This window comes from Nesoenas mayeri (genome assembly GCF_963082525.1).
Source record: "Nesoenas mayeri genome assembly, chromosome: 11".
Lineage (NCBI taxonomy): Eukaryota > Metazoa > Chordata > Aves > Columbiformes > Columbidae > Nesoenas > Nesoenas mayeri.
Genome location: NC_137563.1, coordinates 18240368 through 18256277, shown reverse-complemented (window position 1 = coordinate 18256277; position 15910 = coordinate 18240368). Strand labels below are relative to the sequence as shown.

Here is a 15910-nt window from a genome sequence, read left to right as displayed (position 1 = left end):
TCCTTGGCTTGCACTTCATTTTCCCTTTCAAAGTCTCTGCACATTCCCTGTCTTCTTCAGGCCAGTGAGAAGGAAACTTACGGGTTCTCTAAAATACAAATTGCTTGCAGAGTGACTACTTGTAACTCAAGCGAGCAGCTGCTGCAGATCTCTCTGAGTAGATCTCTGGGTGCCGCTGAGCTCAGTGAAGTTGCAACATTTCCTCATCACTACATAATCTGCCCATGTGTCTGATGATGTGGTGACAGCGAGAAAAAAAGCAAGACTCAGACATCTGTAGCAACATTAATTAGTTGTTAGTCCTGAGGTGCTCTTGGTGTGGAAGGACACATTTTTGCACAGGCAACCATAGCAGGAGTGGGGGTGTCAGTTCACTTTTTCCTACCCTCTGGAAACGTCAGTGAGTATTTAAAAGCACAGAATCCTTAAAAACATCCTAAGCAGGTGAACAGAGACAGCCCCACCTGTAGGACAGGTATTTCAAAGAGGGTTTCACGGAAGTGTTAGACACATTACCTTATTATCAATTATTTGCAGCAGCATTGTAGCAGATCGGTTGGCTTATTTAAGCAGCTGTTTGAATACTGATGGCAGTGGCATCCTGCGCTTGCTGCCGGTTCAGATGTCTGCGACACTTCACTGCAGGTCCTGCTGCTAATAAACTCTTAGCTCTCTTATCACAAGTGTTTTCAAGAGTTTGGATTTTACTTCTAAGTTTCACATATCTTGCTTATTCATAGCAGCATTTACATGAGGGCATGTAAATCAGAAATTTTCTCTATATAGATATACAGGTATCTAAAAGTGTACAGACACCTGCACACTTTACAGTGTTCTTAATTTAAACAGAGCCTTGAAAAGCTTTTTCAGTTCCAAAATGCAATTTTGAGCTACGCTCTTTTACTCTTTTTCTTTGTAAGAAGTGATATGATAGTTTGACTCAAATTTCCTCCACAGCTTATCTCTTTGCATTGTGCTGGTTTCCTTTGCATTTTAATTGTGCTCCCGTGCCGATCAAACCATACCACTGAATTTTACGTCTGCTTTTTTTTTTTCCTTTTTTTTTTTTTTAAATTTAATTTTGATTTGCCAGCCACTCACACACATGGCAAGAAGCAGCCTGACATCATTTGACATCTCCTTGCTTCCTCATTTCAATATTAACTGTTTACCAGAAGAGCAACAGGTTTGGGGTTAGGGTGCTGAGCGCAGGCACGTCCCTGTGTGTGAGCGAGAGCTCTTTTTCCTCTCTGTCCCTCCAGAGCCACAGGTGGTTACACTGAGCTCCCTGACACTGCCCAATGCTATTTTTCGTCAGCTTGACTTCAGAAGAGACAGGTCTGTGGACGTGCTTCACCTTCTGCTTTGGCTGGGGTACAGCAACAAGGCTCAGTGCTGTGGCTGCTGCTGCTCTCACCCGAGAACAAACTTGCTGAAGGATTCCACCTGCTCCACAGAGCGATAATAATGACACAGATGCAGTTTAAAGATGCGTTTTGGGTAAGTGAGCATTTCCTATGTGCTTCCTACATTCAATATATCTGTATTCTAAAATGTTTGGAATGTTGTACCTACAGCTTCAAACTAATCTAATCCCGTTCTGTGTTTTAAATTTAGTTTAGTAAAAAACCAAATTTGTCTCCAAACCAAAAGATACTGTTTGGTAGTACAAGTGTTTGATCCTGGGCAGAAGGATACATTGTAAATAATATATCCAGTCCATATAAAGCGACTGACATTCCCAGTTCCTGTGCTAGGTCCAGAAACCACTTTTGAAAGGGACCTGGGTCTGTCTCACCCGCCTAGAGAGTCCCTGCCTGCTTTTCGGTGCAGAGGGCAAGAACAAGGCACATAGGCACCCAGGAGTCAAACAGCAGCACAAGTAGGAAGAACCAGCAGTGACACTCGAGAACGGAGCCCAGACACTCACTACTGGCTTCAAAACAGTGAATACTAAAGCAAGTAGATACATTCTATTCCTGTTATTTGAATTCTGGTTGAAGCATCTTTCGGTGCCTCTTTCTCTGCAGTTGCACGGTAAAGACGACCATGGTTATTTCTCTTTCAAGAGTAATCTGAGTTTCTCTTGCTGATGCTTCTAGAGTGGAGGTTTTAAGGAAAAACAAACAAACAAACAAACCCACCACCACCAAATCCCTAAGGCTGCAAAGTTGGGTAAACAGGATGTTACATGGTTGCCTCTTTTCTGGGCAGTCATTTTTCCAGCACCTATGATTGACTTCAGCAAAGATATGAAGGCATATGACTTATTCCTGCTATTTTCACATCAGTCTAAGCAGAACAGCCCCTTCATGGCGTATTTGCTGTTTGTGGTTTCTTTCTATCCACCCACCCCTCAGGGTAAACCCTTTCTTGGTAGGCAATAGAAGGGCAGACGCAAGAACCCCCTTGGTGAACCACCTTCCTCCCAGCACCCCCGGAAGCCCTCCCCACCCCCACCCAGTACCAGATTTGAACTGATGGAAAAAAAGAAGTAATGAGGAAATACAAAAGTTAAATTAGATGTTAACTGTAACTGTGCCCAGCCACACCTACCCGAGGTTCTCCATGCCTCCTCTTTTACACAGCTACTAACTGCAGTCCATGCATGGGGCAGGACACAACCACAAGCCAGCGCTACCTTGAGAGCTTCAGCTTTTGCATTTCTGGATTTCCTTCAAAAACGTGCCATCTGACTTTTAGAACTGGTACATTTGGTATATTTATTTTCAAGGTCTTGGTTTGGGCTGGAGTACGGTTCCGGTGATTAACCAAAGCTGCCAATTTGGCCAGGCCAGCTCTTCAGGGCTTTTCTTCCCTATGCTTCTCTCCTGTGCTTAGTCACGTTAACATGACGATAATCCTTGCTTAGCTTTGAAGCTAACACCTTCCTTAAAGGAAAACATCTTTGTTTTTAATATTGTTTGGCTGGAAACATAGTATTGCCAAGCTTGATTAACAGGGCAGAAATACATCCGGTTGCAGCAGGGTAGTCTTAGCTACGCAGTAATAAGTTTTTTCAAAGAAAAAGTTACAGGATATTGCACAATGTGACAAAAGTGTACAACATGCCCTCTAAATCACAAGATCAGCAATTATTTTTGCATTCATAAGGTTCTGTTATGCCCGTTAGTGAGAGGGAAATATATTTGCTCAGTTGCCTTCAGTGAGGAATTATCTCCTTTGTTCAATTTGTACCATGAATGGAAACCGTCTTTCTGATACCAAAAAGCATATTTGCACCATAGTTGATCGCTCAGTACAGATCCCTGATCCCTAAGACCTGCCTGCAGCCTCTCCCTGGAATTCACCCTGACAAGGTGAAGCAACAATTCCCTTTCGGATAGGCAGAAGTTTCTTTCGTTCTTATTGCAATGTAAAATATGTAAAGAAACCCTAATAAAAGCAGTAGATTTTCCCCAGCTAGCAGAGAAAGAGCACCACTGATTCCTCCCCAAAGTTCTTCAAACTTTACAGGAACAGGGTGTGCTGTCTTCCAGGAAAATACAAGCTGTAGCTCATAACAGGTGTAAGTTTTAATCTCTTTTTTCCCTTATTAAATGTAACAGTGATAGTGCTACAGAAAGGGTTTCACACTTATGCTATTTTTTAAATAAACATCAACTAGTACAATTTTAATTACAATTTTTGGTTTTATATCTTCCATACACTCTGTAATGGTTTAAGGCAAAGTTGCTCAAGTCCTCCACTAACATGTGCTTCTTAGCAGAAGGTTTTTTATCCTCTGATAATAGTTTTTGGAAAATATTAGTGAGATGAAAATACAAATTGGTTTTGATAGCCAGGGCAGTTGCTAATGGATCAATATTGCTGGGCTGCTGTACAGATGTTACAGATGTTACCTGTTACCACGGTAACAGACAAGTAGGTACATGCCTGTGTTAATGGGGAGCACATCTGTGATACCAGCTGAGTTTCATGGTAATGGGGTTATGTTCATAAGCAGTGATCTGAGCAACATTATTACTTTTTTTAAACAAAAAACCACTAACCAATAAAATCTTTCCCCTGGTAAGAGTCTCTTCATTGTCTCATTCTATGTTCTCCTATTCATCATTTGCTTTTCCTCTGAAATTCTTGTCATTGCCTTTTCCTTCTGTTCAACAGCCCACTTGCAGCCTTGTGAAACGCAGCTGTTTCTGGCCAGGAGGTGCTTCCTGGCACCATTTACTGGCTTTGCCTTTCTTCCCTGGGAGGGGGGAATGGGGACGACTTTCAAAGGAGGCGTTTGGTTTTGGAGCAGGCTCTAAAGTGCTCAGAGCTGAGTGGGAGCAAATCTGTTCCCTCAAGCAGCTTTGAATGAAACTGGAGTGGCCAAGTCAATTCCGAAAATAGGTCAGGGGTTCTTCAGGTGTTTAAGATTAAAAAAAAATAAAATGCTGTTAAGTGTGAAGTGCTTGTTAATTCTCAGCTCTAGGGTGAGCTCGGGGCTTGCGGATTGCCACAGCTCAGATTTAGAAGTGTGAGTGAGCTGGAGGCACCGGCTGCCATGTATGCAGGTCTTGAACATAAGACAGCAAGGTTTACCTCCCTGTCCTGCTGTGAACTCATGGCCCCGCTCCTGCCTGTGCAGCACCCACAGATACAGGTCGACACCACAGCATGGGAGCCACGGAAGTGCTTAAGAGCCTGTTACAAAGAAAGATGTTTTCTTAATCCCTTTTTTGACTTCAGGCTATATCCAACAGCAGGTTCAATGCAAAGCTGACTTTGTAGGTGGGCCTTCCACCTGTGACTGTAGCTTTTTCACACAATGCTGTACTATGTAGACCAAAATGATGTAATTAGCTTCATAAATAATTTAACTCTTAATAACACTCTTAACTGTGGTACAAGAGTGCAGAGATTATTATAAAAGTCAAAGTAAAACTATTTTCTAGACTTACTAGGGAATATACTGAAGAAATACAATATTGTTTTACTCAAAAAAGGAAGTATTTTTTTAATACCGGGAGCTACCCTGCTTTCCCGCAGAGGTTAAGGTTTGCAGGGCTGGTTGTTTTGAAGCAGTTGGTGAGGAGGAAGCAGGTTTGTGGGGGGAGGAAGCGGGGTTGGCGAGGGCTCCTGCCAGCCCCCACTCCCCATCCTGGCTGAGCTGGGGCAGGGAAGGACGCGCTGCCCAAGCTTTAGCGCTGGCATCTCGGCTTTGCAGGCTGTTCCCCACCGCGCTTCCTCTGAGTGGGGTTGCACCAGCTGCACCTGTATCTACTAACACAGGGCAAATTAAGATAAATAACCTCACGGCACACAGGCAGGCCCGGCTCTGCCGTTGCTGTGTGTCGTGTCCCTCTGAATTCCAGACAGCGTGACTAGAGGCAGGTGTACGGCTGTGGCCCTGCTTACACCCAGGGCAAGTCATCATGGGTGGATGCATGTGGAAAAGGGGAATAAAGGGGGAATCACCTTGGAAAAGTTGAACAGATCGCCCAGCTGATGTCTGTGTTTGTTGTGAGGTCAATGTTGTCTCCATGGAAGAGGCTGTTCTATTCCTTTTTTGCATGTAATTTCTTCCTACATTCCCCCAGCTGATGTGGGGCGGACACTTGGCTCACCAGGGCAATGAGAAGCACCCATGAAGGGGCTGCAACCTCAGAACAGTCCCTGAAACCACAGGACATCACAAGTAGAACACCTGATGAGTTGTGGAGGCTATGGAAACACTGGTGCTTCACAAATCAATTCTGAGCAGAGCACAACAGATAAATTGAAGCTCAAAGGAACTAATGCTCCCAACAGAGATATTGATAGTGAGGGAAACATGTCAATGGCTACTTCCCATATTCCTAAACAGCACCTTGGGGCTCTGTGAGGAACCAAGTACAGAATATTTGGGGTGATTCATTTCCTTGGTGATGAAATCAAAAGGCAGAACTAGAGTTTTATGTTTGCAACATTTGGTTATATGCTTGGTTATGGCCTGCGTGTGGCACATCAGGCTGAACAACTTCCATACAAGGAGGAAGATTATCTGGGGGAGGTTTAAAAACAGTGGGCTGGTCCTAAGGCTGCAGAAGGCTTTCAAGACCAGGTAGATTTGGGTTTTTGGAAAGTTCATTCTAGGTCAGCCATTGAAATAATTAGACAGTTAAGCAATTACATTTTATTAAAATTTCCTGATGACCATGCTGCAACTGAGTGCCTTACCTAGAGGTTTTGACTGCTTAAATTGGTTGATTGATGAAGTCACCATGACAATTTTGTTGATGTTTTTACACAGTTATGTCTGGTTTGTTTTGATCTGTCCTGTTCTGCAAAAGTTGTTTGGTTTTGCTTGAGCTCAGAGAAACGGAGGATTCTTATTTATGCCAACTTTAACTGTGCCATTAATATGCATTTTAAACAAGGAATAGGTGAGTTATTGACTCTCTTTTCACCCACACATACACAGACACATCTAATGAACACCACCTAGAGTTAACTGACTATTTGTCACACACGGCTTGAAATGGATCCTGTGGCTCTGTAACAGCACTTCATGCAAAGGTCAGAGGGTGTCCTCTGGTTGCTAAGGCAGCCTGTTGAGGTGCATTTTCTGATGACAAGAGTCACAGAATAGCTGAGGTTGGAAGGCGCCTCTGGACATCACGCAGCCAAGCCCCTGCGTGGTGCAGGGCCATCTACAGCAGCTCGTCCTGCACCACGATTTGAGAATTTCCAAAGATGGGGACTCCTCAACCTCTCTGGGCAACCCGCTCCAGTGTCTCAGCACCCTTACAGCAAAAAACCACCTTCCTATGCTTAAACAGAATTTGTATTTCAATTTGTGTCTGTTGCCTCTTGCCCTGTCACTGGGTACCACTGAGAAGTCCTGGCTCTGTCTTCCCTTCTCCCTCCTACCAGGTTTTGCATACATTGAGCCAGGCTGAGCAATCCCACTTCTCAGCCTCTCCTCCCACAGCAGATTCTCCAGAGTGAATCTCAGATTCTCCCTGTGATTCTCATTTCACCATGTTTTTTCCTCGCAGGACTGGGTGATTCATGGCCCATCCCTTTCCTCCCGCAAGGTTTGCACTCTTGCACTCGCGCAGCACAGAGCTGCACCACTTCTCTTTCTTCAAGGCTTACAGTCCCTGGCTGGGGACACGGACCTCATGCTGCTTTGCAGGCACAGTGCAAGACACTGAATTGCAATCTAGTTACACTCATTGCATACTTGTATGGAAGGCAAGGCAAATTAGGCTCTCCTTTTAGCTCAAAAAGGCCTTTTTCTGACTGTGTTTTCATGCCATACTGTGGCAAGGTAGATTCTGGCTGGCAGGTGGCACAGAAAACACTTGTTTCATTTCCTGTTTAATCCAGGTCTTGTAATAAAACTTTTCTCAACAGCCACAGTTCAATAATGCACAAAGCTGCCTGTGTTGCTCAGTGAGAATTTGGGGATTTGAGGCTGGCAGGATGTGAGGGCTGAGGATCACTGCACGGGATCGTGCAGCATTGCTCAGGGAGTCAAGGTTAAGCAAAAGAATAGTTTGAAAATATGCATCTAGATCCCAACAGCTTTTCAGTTCCCCAAAGAACTGCTCCCTCACTGTAAGTGGAGCTCAGTACTTCTTCAGAGTAGCGGAAAAAGGTCACTGAACAAGATTGAGGAATTAAACATTTTCTTAGCTCTTGGTAAAATACTCTTGGTGCAACTTAATTTTGCTTGAAATGAAAAGCAACAATTATTTACTCTCAGTCTTGAGAATGAAGTGAAAACTCACCAGCAAGAGGATCTGCTCAGGCTACTTTAGATTTACCAGCTTCTGCTGTTTCATTCAGAGCAAATAAACGAAAAAAACATAACTGCTTTTCTTTGTTTAAAGTAACAGCTTTTCAAATCAAGATGCTATTTGGTGCCGCTCTCAATTTGTCCAGGCCTAATTAATTTCTAAAAGGAAAAAAAGAAAAATAAAGGCAGGGATTAAAGGAAAAAACAAAACAGATGGTTAACAACTCTGAGGTCTGCAGCTCATCGCTTCATCCTATTTGCAATAGGTGCTGTAATTACTGCAGGGTTATTAACAAGTCAGGACTGAAGAACAGCTGCTGCTCAGTGGGACAGGAATTCCCAGGAGCACCAAAAGGAAAAGAGGCACCTGCCACTGGAAGACCCCGGCCACACATTTGGTTAGGACTCATTTTTTTGACAAAACCTTTTTTTGCAGGAAAACACGTTTTACTATTTTGGAAGATAAGGCTGCATGTCAATGAAAAAGTTCAGACCTGGTGAAGGTTTCCCTCTGGAGATGGAACTTTGAGGTGAAATTTCTAATCACAGAGAGAAAGAGGAGACCAGACCCATAAAAACTGGCCCTCTGGTGCTGGGAGCTCTGCAGGGGTAAATGTAGTCCACAAATTGGAGCTTTCACTGCCCACAGTCTACCCCACCTGCAAGCCTTCCCTCTGCTCCCACAGATACATCCACAAGTCAAACAGCTGGAGAAAGGAGAGATGAAAATGAAATTCCTCTTCCCTAGATAGACAGCAGATGGTGGATAGTGTGCCAGCGGGATGTCTCAATCAGATCTGACACGGTTCACAGCAAGTTTCTTCTTTCTGTCAATGCCAATGTCTTTTTGTTGTTGTTTCCTGTTACTGTTGTCAAGAGGTGAAATGTGGACTTTTAAATATATAAAATTATATAAATTTTCAGGGCAAGAAAACTGTTTCTCACCCTTCTCCAGAAGTGACAGTAGTTCATTTTGTATGAGAGGAGCTCATGAGAACATCAACCCCTCCAATGGCAGATAACGCTGGGGCTCTTTGTGAGTGGAACAAGAATTTTATTCTTGCCAGTTAACAGACGAAGCAGTGCTGAGTGAATGGATGCCTTGTGCGTGGCAATCGGGCTAATGTCATCGTTTTAACAGCTCAAAGGGTTGCACAGTAGCTATGCTGGTGCAATCCCAGTGTGCACGCACCCACCTACACAGATCTTGCCCATTTCCTATACGCTAGGAGCTTGCAGCAGAAACAGGTACATCCAGCTAAATACCTCACTGATGGAGCAATTCCTAAAACCCCCAGAATTTATCCATTTTAAATTATTTTTGTATAAGGCAGGAAAGAAAGTAGGAACGAACACTGAGAAATACCTCCCAGAAGGCAACGTAATACTGGCACGGCTGTCCCTCCTGGACAAACTGCTTGACTTCACTTCAATGAACCGCTTCCCCTTGCCCCCCCCATTTAAGAATTTCTAAAAGCCTAAAGTTATTTTTTGCTGTTGGATTGCACATTTCCCCAGGATTTTGTGATACACTGTACTAACAGAGTGCAAGAATACGTTGCATCCTATTGAGTAACAGGATATGTTGAAAATCATGTAGGTGGTGAAGATCTCATGTAAAATGGAAATGGCAATACGTAGCTATCAGAATAATCCTCACTAAGAAATGAACTTAAACTTTAATTCACTCCGCGTGCAGAGCAAGACTCTGGGAAGATTTCCTGAAGCTTTACCCTTTCCCTGCGTGCCAGGAAAGACAGCTAACAAAATTCCCAGCTCATCTTCTAGAGGAAGCAGAGGGCACAGGGGCAGCAGCATGTTGTATTTAGTGCCTTCTTCAGGACTAACAGGAAACAATCCTAAGGTTTTTAAGACAAGGAGGAGAAAGACACCGTTTTTTTTTAATGACTTAATGTACCAGCTAGGCAGGTCTGGTTCCAGTGACTCTATGACCTTCTGAACAATTGTCTCTATGCTTCGGCAACTCAGGGGTGTTTCACATTCCCTCTCTCACAGTGCTCTGGGACCCAGCCCATGGTGCTGGCAGGAGGAGTTCTCTTATAAACAGACCTGGAAACGGATGGACTAAAGAGGAACAGAAACAAAAATGAACTTTGACCATGATTTTGCATAAAACAGAAGTATTTTCTACTTTTAAGATTCTATTTCTCCTTATTTTACTTCCAGTTTCTCTTGTGTAGCTGGTATAATTCATAAGAGACTGAAGCAACGTCTGATTCCCCATTGAGACATTTACCTGTTGGACTCTGGAAGGCACCATGGCAAAACAGTGCAGTGCCTTACGCACGGCAGGTGCAAATGCTCACATCGAGCCCCTCTGCTGGCTGCCAGGAGGAAGCCACCTTATTTTAAGGAATTAGCTGATGTCTGAAGTCACCACATGGAGAAAATATAAAGCGATGTTGTGACCTCAGGCCTGTGTCATATAGCCACATCAAGCTCCAATTTAAAACTTAGTGAGGGATTTTGCTTTCTCCTGTCCCATTTCTCACTATCCCCATCACAAAGGTGTTCCAGAAATTCGTTATATCCAAATTTCCGGAATGGATTCCTGGCTTTTTGTCACACTTTTTGTTGTGACCCATATCTGGCTGCTGGCCCCTTTCTCCTCGTCCTAGCACAGAAGCATCAGGGGTCTGACCTGCTGTGCAGCAGAAGGACACCAGGTCCTGAAGCTGGTCAGAAACATCCTGAGACCCCCACCTGCAGGAACTTCAGATCAAGGCTGATGACAGTGAAAACTAGTGGAAATGGGCAAATAAAAGCATGATGTCACCTGGAAGAATATGCACAATTCAGGAGGAGGGTAAGGGCTCAGGAAGCTGAGGAGCAAATTCCTCTCATCAGCAGAACTCTGTAACAACCCTTTCCTTCTCAGAGAAAACACACAACATCACAGAGAGCAAAAGACCACTGAGAAGCTCCTGCTTTGCTCAATGTCACCAGTCTTGCCCTGCTGCCGGGAAGTTTGTGTAATCTTAATTTCAATTTCTTTCTGAATATCCCAGCTGCTGCAGAATTGAAGTCTGATGAGAATCTTTGCTTTCATTTGAAGTTCTCTACCCTACCTTGTCACAGGGGGAAGCACAGATGGCAATCCAGCAGCTCAGCAACTGGAATGCTATCAACGCTATGTTTTTTCCTTCCGATTTTTGAAGGCCCCATTTAACCTTCACTTCTATGCTATGTCTGGCAGTAGATGCTGTTTGCTACCTTGAAAAGTACTGCAGTGCAGATTTAGGTTAAAAAGGCTGCAGTGAAATTGCAAACTAAGCCTCATGTTGAAAATGCCTAAGTCAACTCCTGACAAGATAGCCACCTACATCCTCAGCAAACACTTATGTTTCTAATGTGCAAAGAGTGAATTTACAAGAAATGACAGCAATGTTATACAGCCAGCTCCAGCCCATCTAGTCTCCCTTGTTTTTTTTCTGCTTATGTGGAAAAATCATATACTTTTTAGAAAAAGGATTGAGTTTTTTGGTTAAATCCTGTATTCAGTTTAATCCTGGGAAGCATGAACAACCATTACATTCCTGTGCATTCCAACCAGTTCCAGCCAGTAAGAAAAAGGATCTCTTAAACAGAACAGCAGTATATAGCACAGACATATGCTTTTAAACTCATTCACCAGTTCGTTACCACATGAAAACGTATACAAAAGGAGTCATATCAGTCACAGCAAGCACTGGTCAAAGGAGACTTGATTAGAGGCTTCTGTTGCAATGTCCTTCTGTCCTGGACACCAACAACCTGCCCACATTTATGTGCCCTGAGCTAGAGCGGGGATGTAAACAGTCACTTGGGCATCACAGACACAAACTAGTGGTGCTTACTGCTGTCCCACTTTGTCTTAATAGTTATTACAGGATAGCTTGATTGGCACAGCACAAGAGCAGTAAACTTCTTAAAATATTTGGTATCACGTGAATATATTCCTAGAAATACTAGGAAAACTTAAAATATCCTGAGGAAAACAAAACAAACCACAAAGCAAGTAAATCACTTACAGTGAAAACTATGACATTCGGTGCAGTCAAATATACTTTGAGATCTTAAATCTTATTTGACTGTTGGCTATTCAATCTGTTTGCTTCTCCACTTTTACCAGACGGAAAGGCGCAGTCCCAAGGCACCCGTCTATTTAGTAAAGCGCTAATGGGAGGAAGCAGCTTCATGAAGGCACAGAGGAAAAAACAAAATGGAAATAAGAAAGCATGTCCCAGTGTGCTCACTGTCAACACCTCTGCTTGCAGTCCTCCATGCCTCCTTTCAAGTATTCTAGCAAAAGCTATTCTGGTTAAACGAGAGAATAAGGCTCGTGTTTTGCAGTCATATATTCCCCATTCAGATTTCTCTCACGTCTGGAGGGAACAGTGTTGCTCATTGCACTGGAGAGAAGCAACTTCAGCAGCTGGGGACAGGAGATGCTGCCTCTCCGTGAGCTGCGATGCTCCCTGCGGGCAGAGCAACCCCAGGCTCAGGGGCAGAGACCAACATGCATGTGAAGTGTTAATGAAAGCAGATCTCAGAGCAACACAAATCTGCCTGCAACACTGAAATCTCTTTGTCAAGCACTCTCTTACAGGTGATTATAGATCTGCTGGACACCACAGATTAACTAATCCTTTTTATTCAAATAACAATGAGTAAATCCTCTTTCACAGTTGCATACACTTTGAGTAAGTGGATTACTTTCTTGGTAATAAGACAAATTACTGATGGTGATTCAAATCACTCTCTTCCAAGCAACTATCTAGATTTTGTTACAAAAAAATCATGTGTTACACATTTAATGACTACATTTATTATTTAATCAAAGCTTTTTCTTTCTAATTTCATAAAAAATCAAAATAGTTCTTTGTCTATTCATTAGTCCTTCTAATCATGACAAAATCCCAGCTGAGAGGTGCCCAAGCCAAATAGTTCAGCTTTAACAGCCTTTACAAAACCATTTGATGCAAATGCTAATTATAATACAAAATGGTAAGTGGAAAATAGAAGAAAGGCAAGAGAGCTTATCAAGACCAGACAGTTATTTAACATGATTTTACAATCTTCCTGTCTTGACTGTCTTAACAAAGAAAATATGGGGTTTTTGTTATGGTGCTACACAGGAAATCCGGAAGAAACTAGAGAAAAAAAATCAAACCAAAACAGGACTCTGAACAAACACAGCAGGAGAAGAAGAACCACAACGTAGGCAAAAACCCCATTCTGGGTAGACGCTGATGGCTTGTACCAACATGGGAATGCTTGAGTAGATGGAAGGGATCTTAAGAGCTGGTCTCAGGATTGATTTTATTTTATATATTCATTGTAGATACTGGCATAAGACATTAAGAATGGGCTGGAAATAGACGTTGTTGAAACAAATAGGTAGAATGAAATATTGCACGGGAGGTATCTGATAACCTTTAAGCCTAGGGTAACAGAAAGCAGATAAAATTAATGTTTCAAAGTGCAAAATGAGATTAAGAGACCAGTAGCAAAAAGGTCCAATGCACCCTGGGACCTCATTAAGTAAAATTGCAGGAGAGGAGAAGACTGCAGGTATATTAATAGATCGTAGATCAAGTAGGTGCCACTGATATGATTTGACAGCAGAAGGCTGCAAATACAATCCTATGATGTATCAGCAGCCTTTCTCAGAGAGCAGACGTTAATGCCATGGTACAAAGCATCAGTTAGACTTTAGTGGAGGAGTAAAGTGTCATCCTTGTCCAACAGGAATTTATTCAGCCTTGAACAGGAACTACAAGAACAGAAGGAAATCAATGGAATGAAAAAACAGTATCCCAGGAAAGGGCAAAGGAACTGGTTGACAGAGGATGCAGTTGTACAACACGCTGAAGAAGAAAAAGAGCTGTTGAAACAAAAGGAAACATTTGTGTTAAGTAAACTTAGGCCTGAGTGACTTATGGCTACATTGTGGTTGGAAACTAAGCAGCAATGCTGCAGGGTGGGCGTCCTTAGCAGCTTGAACTTGTCTAAGCCTTGGCTGTCACTTGGCTACCTCTCCTTGCTCCAGCCTGTGACATGCCAATGGCACCAGATCTGCTGCCTGGGAGGCTGAGGCAGCTCTGGTTTGGGTTTCAGAAGCTGTGACTTCTGAAATACAACTTTCACATTCTTTAGGAGCACATAATAAGGGCAATAAAGCAAATTTTGAGATGGATCCCCCCAGAGAGAAGAAAGATTAAATGAGTGCCTGTGGTAGGAAATCCTTCTTAGACCTGCATTTAGCTGGAGCAATTCCCTCTACAAGGATCAGCCACAGCAACATGTAATCCTACCATTTTCCTGTGGCTGCAACAGTGATAACAGTGGATCCATTGCACTCTCTCCATCTTCTTTTATCTGCATTATGATCTTGCCTGGCTCTACAGTGCAGACACTGCTGGTAGAGGCATTTGTCTATGTCCCTTGTGAACCATAAGCCTACTGTCTGTCTTTCTCCCCACTGCTAACAACAAGAGTGCTCATTAAGGAAGAAGGAATTACTGCCATCCACGAACTGCATCACTGGAAATGTTACTACAAGTTGTAAGTTTACAAAGATCATCTGTAGAATTTATCCTTGCTCTTGAAAAAGCAAAAACCACACCACAAACAAATGCCCCCAGGTCTGCAAATCTGTACAGAAGCCCTGAGGCTGCCATCAGCCACCACCCTCCATCTCCAGAGCTCACCCCACTCCTCTCCACTCTCAGCAATAAGGAAGCAAAACTACGAACTCAAGTATCCAACGGCTGCTTGCTAGAGGATCCTTCCCAAGTCCCAAACCTTAACAGCTGTCCTCTTCACAGGCATGGTGGAAAGCAATAAAGGCATTTATTAAATGATAACTGCTTTAGGGACAGTGAATAGATCTATAAGCTATATTCAGTTCATATATAAGCAATTGTATTGTACATAAACTGCTTGGGGGAAGGAGCATATTCATTCTCTTTATAGTTACACAGTCCATGATTTTACCATAATGCTATAACATAAAGCTCAGAAAATGTCTACCACTACGTTTTCAATAACATTATCACTATGTACCAGTTAACCGAGGGTCTCAAAGTAAAAATGGCTTGTCCAGATCCCATTGTGAGCCAGCGGGAGGACCAGGAGTAGAACACAGAAATCCTTTCCCAGTGCCACACTCAGAGAACGTCGCAAGTTTATTCCCTTCCCTTTCTGGGCACTCAGCATCTCCTCAGCAGCACTGGCTGTGTTGTGGCTCTGACTTACCATTGCTGCACTGCAATCTGGAAGTAGGCAAAAAGATTAAAGAAGTGCAAGATTAATTGTTTTTCTTCTCAGTACTTAGATATTTTTATCTGAGTTGCACAAGAGTGTGCTCTGATGAATAATGTGGACAGGGATAATCCTGACACATGGACTTATACGATGAACCACAGCAGAGGAGCACAGCCCTGAGCCGCACAGCGTGCAGAGCCCTGGCAGGAGACGAGAGCCCTGGCTGTGGGGCAGCAAAGCCCACGCAGCTCCATGGCCTCACCTCTCTCGTTGTGGGTGGCTGGAAATCACTGTCGCCTTGGCTGGCACCATTTGCCACATGGTGTCATGGAGCAGGACAGGCTGCAAAAATACTCAAAGGCACCAGTGAAACCTACCTATTGTACGGGAGATTGGGTGGTGGATGCAAAAGCAAGAGAAGCAGCGCTCATTGGCAAGTGTCTCAGAAATAGACTTTCAATGTCCTGCAGATCCAATGTCCACATTCCTAAGCTCTCCACATGTTTACCTCCTACCTTTTCTTTTTAAAACACCTGCTATGTTGAATTTATTATTAACCGGACACAGACTGATTCAAACAATGAGAAGAGTAGTTACAGCAATCACAAAGGAAGACCTAACAGCATATCAGAACCCAAGTGTTGCCTGCTGGCAAACTGTCTCCCTGTGCTACAGACCCTCCCATTCAAACACCCATCTCTGACCGAGTGCCACAACCACTGCCTTGTGTATCGATATTGGCACAACCACAAAACTCCTTCACTTCTCCACTCACATCCAGGCAGCAAGTCACTGTCTCACTGAGAGTCCCGTGGCAGCGAGTTGATCCTCACCATTTTTTTTAGAAAATGTATGGGAGGAGGAGCTGTTGTCCTTAAGAGCTACTATACATCTCTGCTCTGCAAAGAT

General features: G+C 43.4%; 1 protein-coding gene across 1 annotated transcript in view; it reads left to right on the top strand.

Moving 5' to 3' along the window:
- Nucleotides 1–1467: 1467 nt before the first annotated feature.
- The window catches only part of PSTPIP1 (proline-serine-threonine phosphatase interacting protein 1), a gene marked incomplete at both ends in the record, with an annotated part of 44836 nt that continues 30393 nt past the window's right edge, over nt 1468–15910 (top strand). The window contains one exon of the mRNA XM_080351537.1: nt 1468–1500. Coding sequence (XP_080207663.1) covers nt 1468–1500 — 33 coding nt within the window. The remainder of the gene's footprint in view (nt 1501–15910) is intronic.